At 38.2% G+C, this 14928-nt stretch overlaps 1 protein-coding gene across 1 annotated transcript in view; it reads left to right on the top strand.

Annotated features, from left to right (window-relative positions):
* The window catches only part of SORCS2 (sortilin related VPS10 domain containing receptor 2), a 388331-nt gene that overhangs the window by 305498 nt on the left and 67905 nt on the right, over positions 1–14928 (top strand). Inside the window, exons 10-12 of the mRNA XM_050895504.1 lie at positions 7164–7343; positions 12695–12841; positions 14231–14333. Of these exons, the coding sequence (XP_050751461.1) occupies positions 7164–7343; positions 12695–12841; positions 14231–14333 (430 nt within the window). The remainder of the gene's footprint in view (positions 1–7163; positions 7344–12694; positions 12842–14230; positions 14334–14928) is intronic.

Raw genomic sequence — 14928 nt, 5'->3', positions numbered from 1 at the left:
GTTGCAATTTGGAAGAATTTAATTATTCTGAGTCCCCTTCCCACCTCTGGTAAATAAACCTCATTGATAATGATCTCCTTTTATGAACTGATACAAGACATTCATTCATTGATTCTGCATTTGTTCATGCCAGCTACAAAATCTTAATAATGCGAGAGCTCTATTGTCTGTTATATCCTACTGCAATTCAGAAAGTTTAGTTCTGAAAAGATATGGTGTGGAAAAAGCTTCTTTCATCTATTTTGATCTCTGTATGTCTTTTCAGTCTTGTGAAATAGGCAATAATGTAAAATTTTTCAGGTAACCAAGATAAAAGAGAATAGAGGGGAAAAATAAACAAAAATAAAAGAAGAAAAAAATCCTATTGCCTATAGAAATAAGTTAAAGTCTTTAATGTATTCATGGTAATATGAATCTCCTATACATGCCTTTTACCAACTCCATATATTCTTTTTATTTGATTATCACCTAGTGCCCTTCTGAGGGGCTCGAAACAGGCCCCTTCCTTGCCTCAATCTGAGGTATACATCACTTCTAACCACAGGTTTTCTTCCAGATTTGTCTGTATCATTCAATAATAGATATAACACTATCAAGAGTAAAATATTTTGAGCAGTTTTACTCTTTCTCCCTAAATAGCTATCAATCTTTTGAAGCATGTATTCCCTTCTCTACCAAGCTCCCTCTTACCATAACTTTTTCAAGGATTCCTTAAATTGGTCTATTCATTAACAGCAGAAATGGCAGGAGAGATTCCTGCAGCCCTTTTGTCAGCAAAGTTCTCTTGAGGCTCTGGCTGCGCGATGGTTGGATTACGAAGTACTGAGGCTATGAGAGCTCATTTAGCAAGGCTCTTAGTCTCACAAGAATTGTTTCTCCGCTTGGGTAGCCCCTTCACCACTCTGCTATCTGCCGCCCTGGGAGGCTCCAGCTGAGGTTGTTCCTCTGTGCCAGGCAGAAGAGCAGTTTGCAGCTGCAGCAGGACTACTTATCCATTCTTCTGAAAGTCCATTGGAATGGCTGTTGAACAAAGAATAAAGGGGAACAAAGTAGAAATACAGGTAGCAGTGGCATTTGATGCAGGAGAAGTATTCCTTTCCCGGGTGGTGTCATGGCAGTAGCCAGTGAACCTGAGCTGTAGCAGCTGTCTGGCTCCCCGGTCGTACAAACCCATCCAAGGTGGATTCAAGGAACTGTTCTTTTCTTCACAGTGTAACTTGTTATTGATTTCTCTCCTTGCACCGTTTTACTTGGCCAGGCAAGGAAGATTAGGAAGATTATCTTTATGTGCCATCCAGTTACCTTGATTGTGCTTAAGAGATTACAGGGGTATAAATGTGGTGCATCTGGAGGTCAAGGCTGAGACTACACAGCCTTGAGTGCTTACATCTGTTGCACTTCTGATATATTTACTCCTTGTGATTCTCTGTTTAATTTATCACTTGCCTCAGGTTAACATATTGCCCAACCACAGCATTAAAAGATTGCAAAGGGGCAAAATTGTGACATTGGACTGAAAATTGTAAGATCTGAAAAACAGGAATTTTGAGGTTCTCTTTATTTGCCTTATTGACTAAAGCACCACAGTCCTGCCTGCGTAGCATTATACAGGTTATGCTGAACCTTGCCTACAGTGTTTTCACTTAATGATATTTCCTATGTTATCAGCACATTTTACTACACAAAGGAGCGCTGGCTTGCTGTACGATCCTTGTCATCTTTTATATCCTTCTGTCTTCAGGGTGTAATTGTATTTATTTGTGTCGTAGGGTTTCTTATCACAGTTAGTAATATAGTAAACCACATTGAGCATTTCTTGAATATAAAATTCTGTAAAGTATTAGCAGACTTATAGGCTGGTGAGTTCCTAAATGTAGATGGTATGGGGCTGTATACAGTGAAAACAATGCATTTTTCTTCCTCCTCTAAACTTGTTTCCTTCCTCTCTCCTATCCTCAGGTCCCCAAAACCCAGCTCTTTTAATTGTTTAATGCTTTTGAGCTTCTTGACTGGTTTTTGATTTTTGATTTGGTGTTCGTTCAGCCTTCTGTGAAAACAGACTCAACTGCATTAAAAGCAGACAATTTTGGGAAAATGTTAGACTGATCATGTTGGTATCTCTGTGTTAAACATAGAGAAATAATTCTCAAGCAGTGTGGATGTGTTTAAGAAGTAATATTTGATCGTTACTCTGTACTTGCTGGAAGAGTTGTTGGGTGTTTGTTCTCCATGTCATGGCTGAACACGCACAGTTCTTTCAATGTCATATGCACACCCTCAGACTCATTTATTTTGTTTAACAGACCAGGTCTGTCCATGTGATATGAAGTTTCTTTGAAGTGGCGCTCATCTTTTGGCACAATTTGGCCTTCTATACATGTCTAATTATTTCTAGTATCACTTTGAAACTGTCTTTGCGTTTATTTGAACAATTACGTTCTCTGCTACTGATGTAAGGTACAAACATAGCAGCTTACAAGTCCCTGAGAGAGCAGGAGTGGTATGACCTGTCACTGGATGCCTTGTTTAATCATACCAGTTTTTAATACGCAGTCTTTGATCCCTTTCAGGATTCATTTAGCATTTTTGTAGAAAAGTAATTCTGAATCAACAGATTTCCAGCTACCCTTAATTCCAATTCCATGATCAAGTTGAAATACTTATTTGTCTGGAAATTGTTTACTTTCTTTAGCATAGTTAAGAAATTATAGCTCTTGAATTAAAAAAAAACAAAAACAAAACCACAACCCAGACAAACAAAGAAACAAAAACCCCAAAACAAAAACCAAAACCCCAAATCCTGTCTTTTTAATGATATTTCTAGTTGTATGTGTAACATTTCAAGTAATCTCAATAAGGTGTGTTTTTATTTTCCACTGTTTTCACAGGATCATAGACAATGGACATGGAAAGGATCTTGAGAGGTCCTTTTCCAAAGCATGGTCATCTGCCTAAACCAGTCCTGACAGATATTTGTCTAATCTACTCTTAACAACTCCTGAGGATGAAGATTACTTTATCTCCCTAAGCATTTTATCCTCAGTGTGGATGACCAGGCCCTGCTATAGAAGGATATTCTGATGTCTAACCTGAATCTCCTTAGCTGTGATTTATAGCCAGTATTTAACTCCAAGTAGACTTAGAAGACAGTTTATTCCGTTTTCCTTGGGGTGGCTGTTTACATTATTTGAAGGCTGTTTTCTGTCTACTCTCATCCAACCATAGGGAAATGACTCCGTGGACTTGATTGCATAGTGGATTTTAGAGCACTTTGCAGGCTTCTTTGGTTGCACCTATAGGTAGGCCTATGCCTGGCCCTGGGTTGGTCCACTGTCTTGGACCTATGAGTAGTTCCGCAGATTTTTAGTGATGAACATACAGGCATCTGTGCTTAGTGTGGTATAACATTACCCAGTAAAGAGAGAAGGATGAAGGAAACATTGTGACAAAGGAATTCACAGAATATAGTGCACAAGAAGCACCTTAGCAAAGAGAACAGAGAAATCTCATGGAGTTTTAGAGGTTAAAAAAAGGAGTCTTGGACAATACAGCTAGTAACATCTCAGAACTGTACAAAAGCTTACAACCTAAGAAGATGAGATAAAGTAAATGGAGAATACTGGTATTTGGGAATCACAGCCTATTGCTGATGATACAAATTGCCATTGGTGATCTTGCCATTGGCAAAAACAAAAAAAGAGAGAGAAGTGAGAATGGTGAGAGCATGGATGCTTGGGTCAGCAAGACATGGAACAGAGCAGACATGGCAGACTGGGCAGAGCAAAAGTAAAGTGGTAGCGATGAGAGAAAGGATGTCCATGGAGGAATGGGCATGCCACAGAGGAAACAACATGGTTGCTATGGCAAATCTGGAAAAAGATTCTGCCTTGGGACACCTGAAAGTGCACGGACTCTCTCATTTGAGCATGGAAATGAAAGGAAAGCACAAGTGCTCAAATACTGAATATATACAAAAAAGCAGCCTGCAGATAAACAAAAATCTGAGTCGTGACAGTAAAGAATGTTCCAAATCCTGAAGATCTCTAATATCAGCAAAGAAGATCTTTATAAATGAATTTGAATAAATCATGTGTGAATAGCATAATTACAGAAAAATTAGATGATCAGCGGGACTTTGAGTAGCCTGCAGAACGTGGAGAGAGAAAGCAGGAGGTCCATCAAGAAGGCAATTGCGGTAGTCCAAGCATGAAATCATCAAAGAATAAATGCTTTCCTTATAGGATCTGCTGAGATTATAGCCTAAGGTAGTATCTGGGGCCATGAATTAGATAAAGCAATAAAAACTTGCATTCCCTCCATCAAAATACTTCTTCTTTTTCAGATGTCCTTGCTAGTTAACTCTTTAGTGACAGTAAGTTCTGTCTGGCAATATTTGCTGACATCCCGTCTTCATGTGCTTGTCATCTGTTGAGCAGTGGGTAGCTGGGCTGAAGGGATGGACTCGGCACACTGAAGACTCAGCCTCCGTATTTGTCAATCAATTTCTTCTTCTTCTTTTTAAATTCACCTTTCCAGGATAAGAATAGTACAAGAGTGACATGACAGTTTAGCTTTGTTTTAGCTAGATTTTCAGCAGTCTCTGTCATCCAGGATTTTAAAAGATAAATTTAAGAATTGGGCATGAAATTTGTAGTTTTCCTTACTTTGTCAATTTTCCCAGAGGATTATATCATGACTGGGCAGAAAGTGTTGTGCAGGATTATTGCAAGGTAGTATAACTGAAGGACTAGTTTGCTTCTTGAGGGAAAAGAAATCACTATGAAAGGAAAATAGCAGTAAGGCTGAAGTGGAAATTTGAAAGTGTGAATTCTGAATGGAAGAAACAAAGTTCAAGGCAGTGGAAGGGCAATTTCACTTGCTAAAACCACAATCTCTTAAGTTCTTGCCTCAGAAAAAATTGGCATCCAGCAGTCTGAGTGTACAAACCTTTTTCTTGGTAACAGTCATTGCCAAGAGAAAAGTGAACTCTCATTTGCTGCAGAAAACTTCTGCAGTCCAACTCTTCTTTCTTTCACCTGATTCCTCCAGTCTGCCCAAAATTAATCTTCCTGTCCTTCTGCCCCACACGTTCTGGCTCTTTGTGCGTTGCTTCTGATGGCTCAGCAGCTCTTACCCCACCCTGAGACGTGAGAACCACAACTGTGCCTGTCCTCCCAGCTCTCACCTCTGCCACCACAGGCCACCCGTGCAATCACTGCCACCCCACCAGCGCTTGGGGCAAGGAAAGCGCCTTACCTACATTCACTGGAGTTTTGCGTTTGTTTATGGCACCGTATAAATATTTTATTATAATAATGTAGATGATAATTTTGCTGAAAGCTCCTGGCATCACAGGAGAGTAAGGGTTTTCTAGAGGTTTTCACATGAAAAAAGAACTGTTTCTTTGTTCCTTCTTTTGACTCTCTGCTTCACTTCCATCCTTACTTACTGGATAATCAGGGGAGCTTTTCTCACACTGCAAAAGAATAGGTGAATTCAGTCTTACATGTGGTGCAATGTGGGCTACCCAGCCTCATATTGCCCTGGTTTCAGGCAGGAGATGAAGCATTCTGTACACTTAAGAGGCTTTTTAAATGACCTGTTGGGATCAGTTGCTGTGTTTTGCTGGCATTTCTGCCAGACTCTCTGCTTCCAAGTAATTTTTGAGTACAAGAAAAAAGAGAACTATTCATGGGATGCTAAACAAAAATCTACTTTAGTACATAGTTCAACATGAAAGTCTTTGGAAACAGCATTGAGCTGTCATTGATAGGAAACTTCACTGAGGTTCTTTTGTGTTGAGATGTGTCACATGTAAAAATACTTTAATTTTAACTAAGTGATTAGTTATTTAATAACCATCTTTTGTTCATATTAAAAATCTTTCCATTGTATTATTTTATTTCTATTCATGTCTTGTTTTAATCTGAGTGCCTCAATCACATCATGCATGTTGCCTAAAGCGTGACTGCCATGCTTTGCCAAGTATTCAGTGTTGCTCTGTTACTCACGTTTTCTTCAGTCTTAACTGGATTCTTATAGAATTTGTTTTATTTCTCTCTTAGAGGTCTACAAAGTTGTTTTCTTGATTTAAAAAAAAAAAATTTCTTTTTAAAGCCAGTTTTCCCCAAACCCATATTCTCTTGACATTTTGGTAGCTTTATTTAATATTCACTCCATCGCCTTAGTTATTTTTCCAGTAATAAGGTGACCAGAACTGGATACAGTATCCCAGTTAAGTACCAAGGTCTTAAAGAGTTTACAAGCTTTCAGCCTCCGTGACTAGATGTCATTTCATATGTAGTCCCAACGTCTGCCTTTATGCTGCTATATCCTATTGCAGACTCATGTCCTTTTTGTCTGTTTGCTAAGCTTAGTTCAGTATTGCTACTTCCTGATTTATTTCTTCTGTTTAATATTAGTGTTAAATTATTTTTCCCAGCTGTGCATTTTTTGTCTGAGAAGTTTGGAGCAAATAAGCTGGGAAAACTGAAAGCAAGCTGTTGCAATATCCACGCCTGAAATTCTTGAGAAATGAATGCAGAATGTTGACTGTTAAGTTATTACTGTTGAATATTTAAGTGGATCTGTCTACATAGATAGCTAAATTAGTGTTACGTACTATAAAATACATGAGCTGTATGCATGATATGTATTACTTCCTATGTGTAACTGCTGTAAATTAGATCTGATCCTCTTTGTGCTGTGTTAGGCTTTACCCTGGACAAAATAGTTCTTAATTCTCTAGGTACCTGAGGATTATTTTTTAGATTAGCTTTGTTTATGTTGCTTCAGTCTTTCATTGACTCTCATCCAGATCTTGGAAAATCATTTACTTCTTTTTTCCTTTCCTTTTTTTTTCCTTTTTTTTCAAGAAGTCATTTCCCATAAAAGTCAAAGCAGATCACAGCTTTTGCACATTCATGATTTTGGTCTTCACTAAGCTGGTTTGCACTCTGATAACCTGTAGCCAAAGGCAGTGACTGACCACCTCGGAGCTGTGGGATACAGCATGTTGATTAGTATTACGTTGAGAGATTACTGTTACTGAACTTTCAGACGCATTCCTCCCACCCCCAGTATTAAACTCTCCTGGCCAACTTACTGTTTGTAAAATAGAAATGATGGAAAAATGAGTCATTTTGTATCTTATTTTTCTACAGGATTTACAGATAATCAGTACAGATGAAAACCAGGTGTTTGTGGCCGTTCAGGAGTGGTACCAGACAGACACGTACAACCTGTACCAGTCTGACCCGCAGGGTGTTTACTACTCTATCCTGCTGGAGAACGTCCGGAGCACAAAGCAGCCAGAAGAGAATGTCCTGATAGATATTCTGGAGGTAGGTCTTTATCTCTTCCAATGTGTGTAGTCTATGTGGAGTTTTAATGTTTTTTTTAGTTTTGATTATAAGTATAATTAGTTTTACATTAATATATTTTCACAGTTGTCTTTAATGTAAAAAGACTAGGATTTCTTTCTTGTTGATAGTGCATCGTTACTACTTACATGTTTCCCTCTTGCCCTGCTACTGTGCTGTGCAGTCTAAGAACTAGATTCTTGGTATGGGGTTCTGTGGATGTTCAAAACCAGAACTGGCAGACATTTCTTTTTTAAGATATTGAAAAGTGAAGCTGGCAGCACAATTTATTATTGAAGAAGTTATGCAGTTGCCTACATACAGCTTTTTTCTTCTAGGTGACTCAGTGATATGCTTCCTGACTTAGAGCAGAACATCTTTTAGCCAGTAGGGTCTTAAATAGTAATCCTGCGAGCCTTGTGCTACTTTGTATCAGCTCTGACAAGTGAAGAACCAACAAAATTAGGTATTGGACAGCAAATCCACTTGCTTTCAGTAGGTGTCTTGTGCCAACAGCATTTGCTATGAGACAGACTCTCCTGTAAACAAATCTATCTTGGATTTCAACATCAATGCACTTGGCAAAATAAAAGACTGAAGAATATAGTGTTTTGGAAGAGTAGCACAAACTGTTACCGATTCCATTCCTGTTGGTGAGGACATTTAAATGTAATAAGGTGTACATTTGCTCTGGTTCTGTTCTTTCTTGTAGCACATAGGACTGGCCATTATCAGGATATTAAACTAATGGACCTTTGGTCTGACCCAGTCTGGCCACTGTTACACTCTAGTCTGCCTAGTGTTAGTTTAAAAAAACACCAACAACTTTATGAGCGCACCAGACTTCTTTGGAAAAGGTTTGTAGTAATTCTGGATACAAGTCATGCACTTACAGAGCTGTTAAATGGCTGTAATTGGACTCTTCTTGGTGGGGGAAAATGATAGTAGTTTTTTCCCCCTTATCTCCTCCATCTTTGTTTAGCTTTTTCTTTCCAAATGGCTGTGGTAAAACAAAAAGGTTTGTCATTACCAATGATTATTTTCTAGACTCTACCTTTTTAGAAATGAGGCTTCCTAGTAAGTGAAGCTATACATTGTGTGTAGCCATATTCCCACAGGGTGATTTATTGAGAGCATTAGTTTGCAGCTCTTTGCTCCTGGTCATTCCTGCGGGATGCAAAGCTAAAAGGGAGTCAGATGCAATCTCTACTCCCTGCATCACCTGTAGCATGCAATTTCAGGTAAGTTGTACAGAGATACCACCCTTGGCTGTCCTTTTGTCTACAAGAGTTATTTACTTAATTCAGTTTCACTGATGATTTCAGAATTTCACAATGTTACTGAGAGCGTATTTGATAATGCATGCATGCAAGAGAAAGATCCTAGTTTATTGTGTGTGCTGGATTAATTTGTAGGGTTGCATTAAAAAGAAAATGTGCACATGATAAAGAGTAATTGAAAGACAATACACATGGAGCCATACAATTCAATTTTTAGAGCTATTTTTGGAATAGAGTTGTATTATAGGAGAACACTTTTATTTGCTTACAATAAGAAAGCCTACAGCTTCCAGATAGCTTGTATGATAAATAAATGGTATTCATCATCTTTACTAAAATGTGATCAAGTACTCATCTGTACAAGTACTGTATGGCTTATTTAGACAGTACAAAATAGCTAATAAATATAACACAAATTGCAGTCCTTGAAGATCAGATTTTTTTGGTCTAGTCTGGGTTTTCTCTCTGGGCAAGGATCCCATCTTGGGAAGAGGAATCTTCAGTGCAACACAGAGACAGTCCTCAGTGGTTGACAATTTCTCTTTCCACCAGTGCATAATTCTCCTTAAAATTTGCACTGTTCATCTTCTTTGTCTTCTGCTGACCTCACTTCATCTTTTACTTGTACATCTGCTGTAAAATCTTTTATAGGTTTCTACCTGCCTGCATTCATTTTCTATTATGTGCTTTATCATTTTTTGTACCGTATTTCTTTTCATGTTGTGTGTGTGAAAGGGGAATAATTCCCAAATATTTGTTTGAAGAAGGAAAGACAAAGAAAGGTAAAGTATTAAGTAACTGTCCAAAAGGAGCAGGCCCTTGAAATTTGTGACTGTACAAAAGGAGCATGTCCTTGAAATTGTATCAAGTGCTGCCAATATGAACCAGTCACAAATTTGACATAGGCATATTTGCAAAATTGGCATACTAATGTAATACTTCTAGATTGGATCTTGTTATGACTCCTTATATAGATAAGAGCTACACAAGTTGCAGTACACATTCTTCATGCTTTTTTTTCCCAAACAACAAATTGTATATATTTAAATTTTTATCACAAACTTATATTACATAGCAGTATTTTTTGTATTTCAGTAACTGCTGCTAATAAACACTGTGGGGCCATTGGAACTGTGCTTCTTGCTAGCAACTAGTATAGAATATTGTTTGGCTGTAAAATCAGTAATGTAACAATGCAGCAATTAATGTGTCACAGAACACATAGTCATAGCAGAAAACCTGTTTAGAAAATAGGTTTATGAGGTACAAAGCACTTTTCTAAGAGTACTGGGGAACGACTAACCCCTGAACTGTTTTGGAAAATAGGTGCTCCAAGAACTAGTCCAAAAGTCCAAAGAAAATCTAAGAAAAGGTACTTTTGAATTTCCTTGTGTTCGTCTGTCTTGGGTAGCTACTGGACTGTTTATCAGAGTAACTGAACACTCCACAATGTTGAAATGTCTTCTTTTCCATAGCACCTTATTATTAATGTGAATCTTTTCCCTTCTTGGTAGAAAGATACTAATCTCCCAATTTTCGATTAGGGAACTGAGTCAAGGAGTAGAAAGTACAGAAGAATTTGGGTGCCTTGGCATCACAGTCAAATCCAGAACGTAGATTTGACATACAGCATTTACAGTACTTACAGAAAGAGTCAGGCGTGTATTTACATAGGTCACAGGACAAATAAAATAGAAAATGCTACAGAGGGGGTGGGGTGTTTTAAAGCTGCCATTTTTTACACACCATAATTTTGTATTACTTATTATTTTTTAGGCTAATGCACCACTCCGAACATCATACTTCTGAACTTACTCTGAAGATAGATGCCTGAATCTTATTTATTATTTCAAGCAGGGTTTATGCCTTTCATTCAAAATACAACTGCTGAAGTGCTGGTCGGCTTTTATCTTTTAGAGCAGCAGTGAGAGAAGTTAACTGAGACACTGGAAGAAATTTTTTCATAACCTTTCTGTGTCTGATAGATTCAAACACTTATGTCCCATATTCTAAGAGGAGAGGTTACCCTAGCACTTAGGTTAGAGATGAGAGTGGGAATGGAGAAAAATTTTAGCCTGACTCCCACTGAATGATTATGTGGAAAGATTAAATATTCATTAAACAAGAACGAGAGAAAAAAAGAGAGGAAACAAAAATATTCATGATGCAGGACTGGTTTTGCCATCCACAAATGAAGAGGGAAACCTCAGTTGCAGTCCCTGATCTAATTATTGTTTAAATATTTTATATTGTGTTCACTGGAAGAAAGACATGCACAGAAATTGAACCCCAAGTCTACCTTCTCACGTAAATGTTTGAACTGCCAGGCTTTTCAGTCATATTCATGGCTGTGCTGTTTCTGGAAGGTAGAATATGTAATAAAGCCCCAGCAAGATGAAAATGCTTTGAAAGTAAAGAAAGCAGGTTACTCATTTCTTTCCTCCCCTTCCTTTTCTCACCTGCACTGCAAAATAGTTGACTTTTATAGTATGTTTGACTTGGAGGTGATTCTGAGCTTCCAGCATCCTGGATAAGTAAGCCAACCACACATGCATGGGGTTTAAGGAAGAAGGAGCTCATGAGAGAGCGGGCTATTAAAATATCTATACAGAATTTGGTTATCCAAACTTAAATATATTTCCAAGTTCTAGGCTGTTACCGTAACCAGCAGAAATTCTTATTCTCTGTAGATTTGGGTCAGTTCCTTAGAAAAAAAGCATATATTTATAAACAATAGGTATCAAATCTGTAGTCTGCTGGAAGGGGTGCCTTCTCTTCACCATAAATGCAGACTTCTGTTAAATGAACGTCAAAGGGAGGTAATAACTGGTAGTTGAAAAACAAGGAAACAGTAAGTATTTCAAATACAAAATGAATAGTAAGTCCAGGAATGAATCATGTCAGCAAGAGGCAAATATTCCTGATCACGCAAAGAGCTGGCTATCTTGTGCATTTAGTTGTAATGAATGCTTCAGTTTTGTTAAATGTCAGCACATAAGCAGATTAGAGAGCTGTACTATGCTGGAAATGTTATATGAGTTGATATACATTGTCAAGAATTTTTCAAAAATTCAAGAAGCCTCATAAATAATCACAAGGGAAACAAGAGCACTCTTAAGGAAACCTTCAAATTTAATACATGATCTTATCTCATGCCATTGGGTGGAATATTAACACGAAACATAAATGTTAGGGCTAGAACTAAACATATTAAGGTGTGATTACTGTCAGGTTGCTTCTAAAAATTATCCCCATTAACTTTAATGCTTTGAGTTGTAATAATTTTCTAATACAGATTGTTTTGAAATAAAATAACTAAGTTTGCCCAAGAGAAGAGAGAGCCTGTAAACTTTTTTTTTATTTTTTCCCCAGAAGTTAAACAGGTGAGGGAGGCTAAATGTGTGGAGGTGGACTGGGTGTGGAAGCATTTCGGATGCTTGAGAGGTCGATTCAGCCCTCACTGTTTCTTCCCCGGATGATCTGTCTGCATTTATTTCCTACAAAAGGCAATTGTGCTTCCTAATTCAGTGTTATTTTAAAGGATGTTATATTGTATTTTGTTATTGTAACCTATTTGTGTACTATTTATATGATGTGGGTCACATGACTTCAGTGTAAAAGTCAGGTTGCTGTTATAAATTGCTTACATCATTTGTGGAATTACATTTTAGAGATGTCCATATTTTTAAAAAATGCAGAGCTGTAATTTTAACAGTAGTGTACAGTAAGGCCATGCTATCGCAATTTTTGTGTTTTGCTGTATAAACTAAATGTAATTTGATTAGCCTTCTGACATTGAGAGAACTGTATATCCTTTTTGAATACATTTAGAAATACAAATCAGTTAGTAATTGTCCTCCCCTTCCCCTTTCTCCCTTTCTTCTTACCCTTTTGCATTCCTTATTTTTTTTTAAGGTATCATTTGCTTTCCTAGTGGAGAAACTACCTGAGGTACGCAGTACCGAGCCACAAAAGAGCAGCTAATCAGGGATAATCCTTGTTGAAAAAAATATGTATGTGCTGGTCATTAACCATCTCTACTGTGTGCTTCAGGTCAGAGGTGTAAAAGGAGTCTTTTTGGCCAACCAGAAAATTGATGGGAAAGTTACAACTCTGATAACCTACAACAAAGGCCGTGACTGGGATTTTCTAAACCCTCCGGACATCGATATGAATGGCAAACCGACAAACTGCAAACCTGTAAGTGGCTCTTTTTAGCCTATCCTTTCTCTACAGTGCACAAGAATTATTTGTATGGGAGGATGTGCAGTAGTTCCAACAGCCCAAGAGCTTTGTGCTGAGTTTACCAGCCAAAATCTACTTGCATTGCATGTGCAGTGGTTTCACAAGCAGTTAGTCCAGTCATCTTGTAGAGTGAGTAGTCAGGACTCTGTTGCACTGCATTTCGTATTTTAGATCACTTTGACACAAAGAGGACATTTTTTCTTGTGTGTCAACCACACAACCCAGTTCAGAATAATCATGACAACAGTCATTTGTGTCTGGATATAAGGGGCACATCATCAGTCAAATAGAGCTTAACAATACCTTTTCTCTTTCCATCTTTCATATTGTTGTTTCATCTTAAACCAAGGTAATCCTTGGTTCCCTGTTAAAGGGAACTCTTGACAGTTGCTTGGAAATAAATACCACAGTTAACTGCATGAAAAAGTCCTTTCTTTTTTGTACGATGATGTTATTTCAGTTGTTTGGATGTCCTAGCTACACATAATATTTTGTTATTTGTGAGGCTGTACTGAAAACCTTGTATTTTTCTCACTGACTTTCTGCTCCGAGGGACTCCAAGCTCTGCATTGCTGGGCAAAAGAAATGCTTTTAGTCCTGCCACTGCCAGAGCTTTGATCCCTCTCCACGTAGCAGAAGTGGAGGGCTGGAGCTGCTGGCTCCCTTTTGAAGAGTTCAAGACCACGCTGCATGTTTCAAGCCTGCAGGGCCTGATCCAGAGCTCTCTGAGACGAGTGGAAAGATTGCAGTGGCAGCAGCTCCCAGGCAGTGCTGGCAGCCCGCTCCTGGTAAAGCTTATGGTCAGATTGCTGTGAGCAATATGACCTTTGAGTGCCGATGCACAAAGAGCAAGAAGCAGTAAGTTGCTTAGCAAGGAGAGATGATAGATGTGTCCAAAAGTCACTAAGCTATTTTTCATAGCATTTTTTTTCTAAAAAAGAAATTTCAGTACAAAGAGTTGGTTTTAGTCATCATTTTAGCAGTTACCTGAGACCAAAAAACATGCAATGCTTGTTGCTGTTAGTTATAATTTTTAAGCAATTGTTCTGTCAGAAGGGTTTTTTATACAATAATTTCATCCTGGCTTTTTTGAGTTTGGAAATCTTTTTGCTGAGACAGTGGCAGACTACTCAGACATCACCAGAGATTCTTGTTAGTTAGATAGCTAATATTAACTGGATATTTCAGACTGGACTTCGGCTCCATGGGAAACAGCCATTCTCTTTCCTACAAAGACATACATTGCTGAAGCTGCTCTCTGACTGTACTTTCATTATTGTAGGAGCATAAAGGTTGCCAGTTGTGTTTTTTTTTTTAAAACCTGTCATCTTCTTCCCCCACAAGCCTGATTGCTACCTTCACCTCCATCTCCGCTGGGCAGACAATCCCTATGTGTCAGGAACAGTCCATACGAAGGACACTGCACCAGGGCTCATAATGGGGGCAGGTAAATGCATACAATTATTTTTTGAGACCTGAAATGTGGCAGCAGTTCTTTGTAGATCTAGTCTTTTGGTTTATAACAATACCATGCTAGAAATATTGCCAATATAAGGCTTTCCCTGCAGAATAACCCTTTATGGGTTCTCTTGATCAAACAATTTAATAAAACTTAATTGAAGTCCCAGAGCTGTGTCTTCTAGGACAGATATATAACAGGATACATTATGCTTCTCCATGCTGTGTAGTATCTCCTTCCCCATTAGTGCGGTGTGGAGGAGTGACAGTGGCTGAAGGACTTGTCCTCCGTTCTTTTTCTCTAGAAGTGGGGTGTAGGACCTCCAGCATCATGAATAGCCCAGCAAATCCAATAAACTGATGTAAACAGTGGCCAAGCCTTTGTTCTTTATGCTTAGATACAGATAATTTGTCTTGTAAGTTTTATTAATTCCCTTTTCGCCTAAAGAGAGATGAAGTGAAAGAGGCGGAAGTGTCTCTGTGATGGGAACAATGCTGGTTGTGGTTTCTCCATTATAACATACATATGGAGCCATGGTGCTGTGAAGTGGCATTTAATAAAAGAAATTCCATTGCAGTGTTGA

Source organism: Gymnogyps californianus, chromosome 4 (genome assembly GCF_018139145.2).
Source record: "Gymnogyps californianus isolate 813 chromosome 4, ASM1813914v2, whole genome shotgun sequence".
Taxonomy (NCBI): domain Eukaryota; kingdom Metazoa; phylum Chordata; class Aves; order Accipitriformes; family Cathartidae; genus Gymnogyps; species Gymnogyps californianus.
The sequence above is the reverse complement of the archived record's forward strand: the minus strand, read 5'-3'. Positions and strand labels throughout refer to the sequence as shown.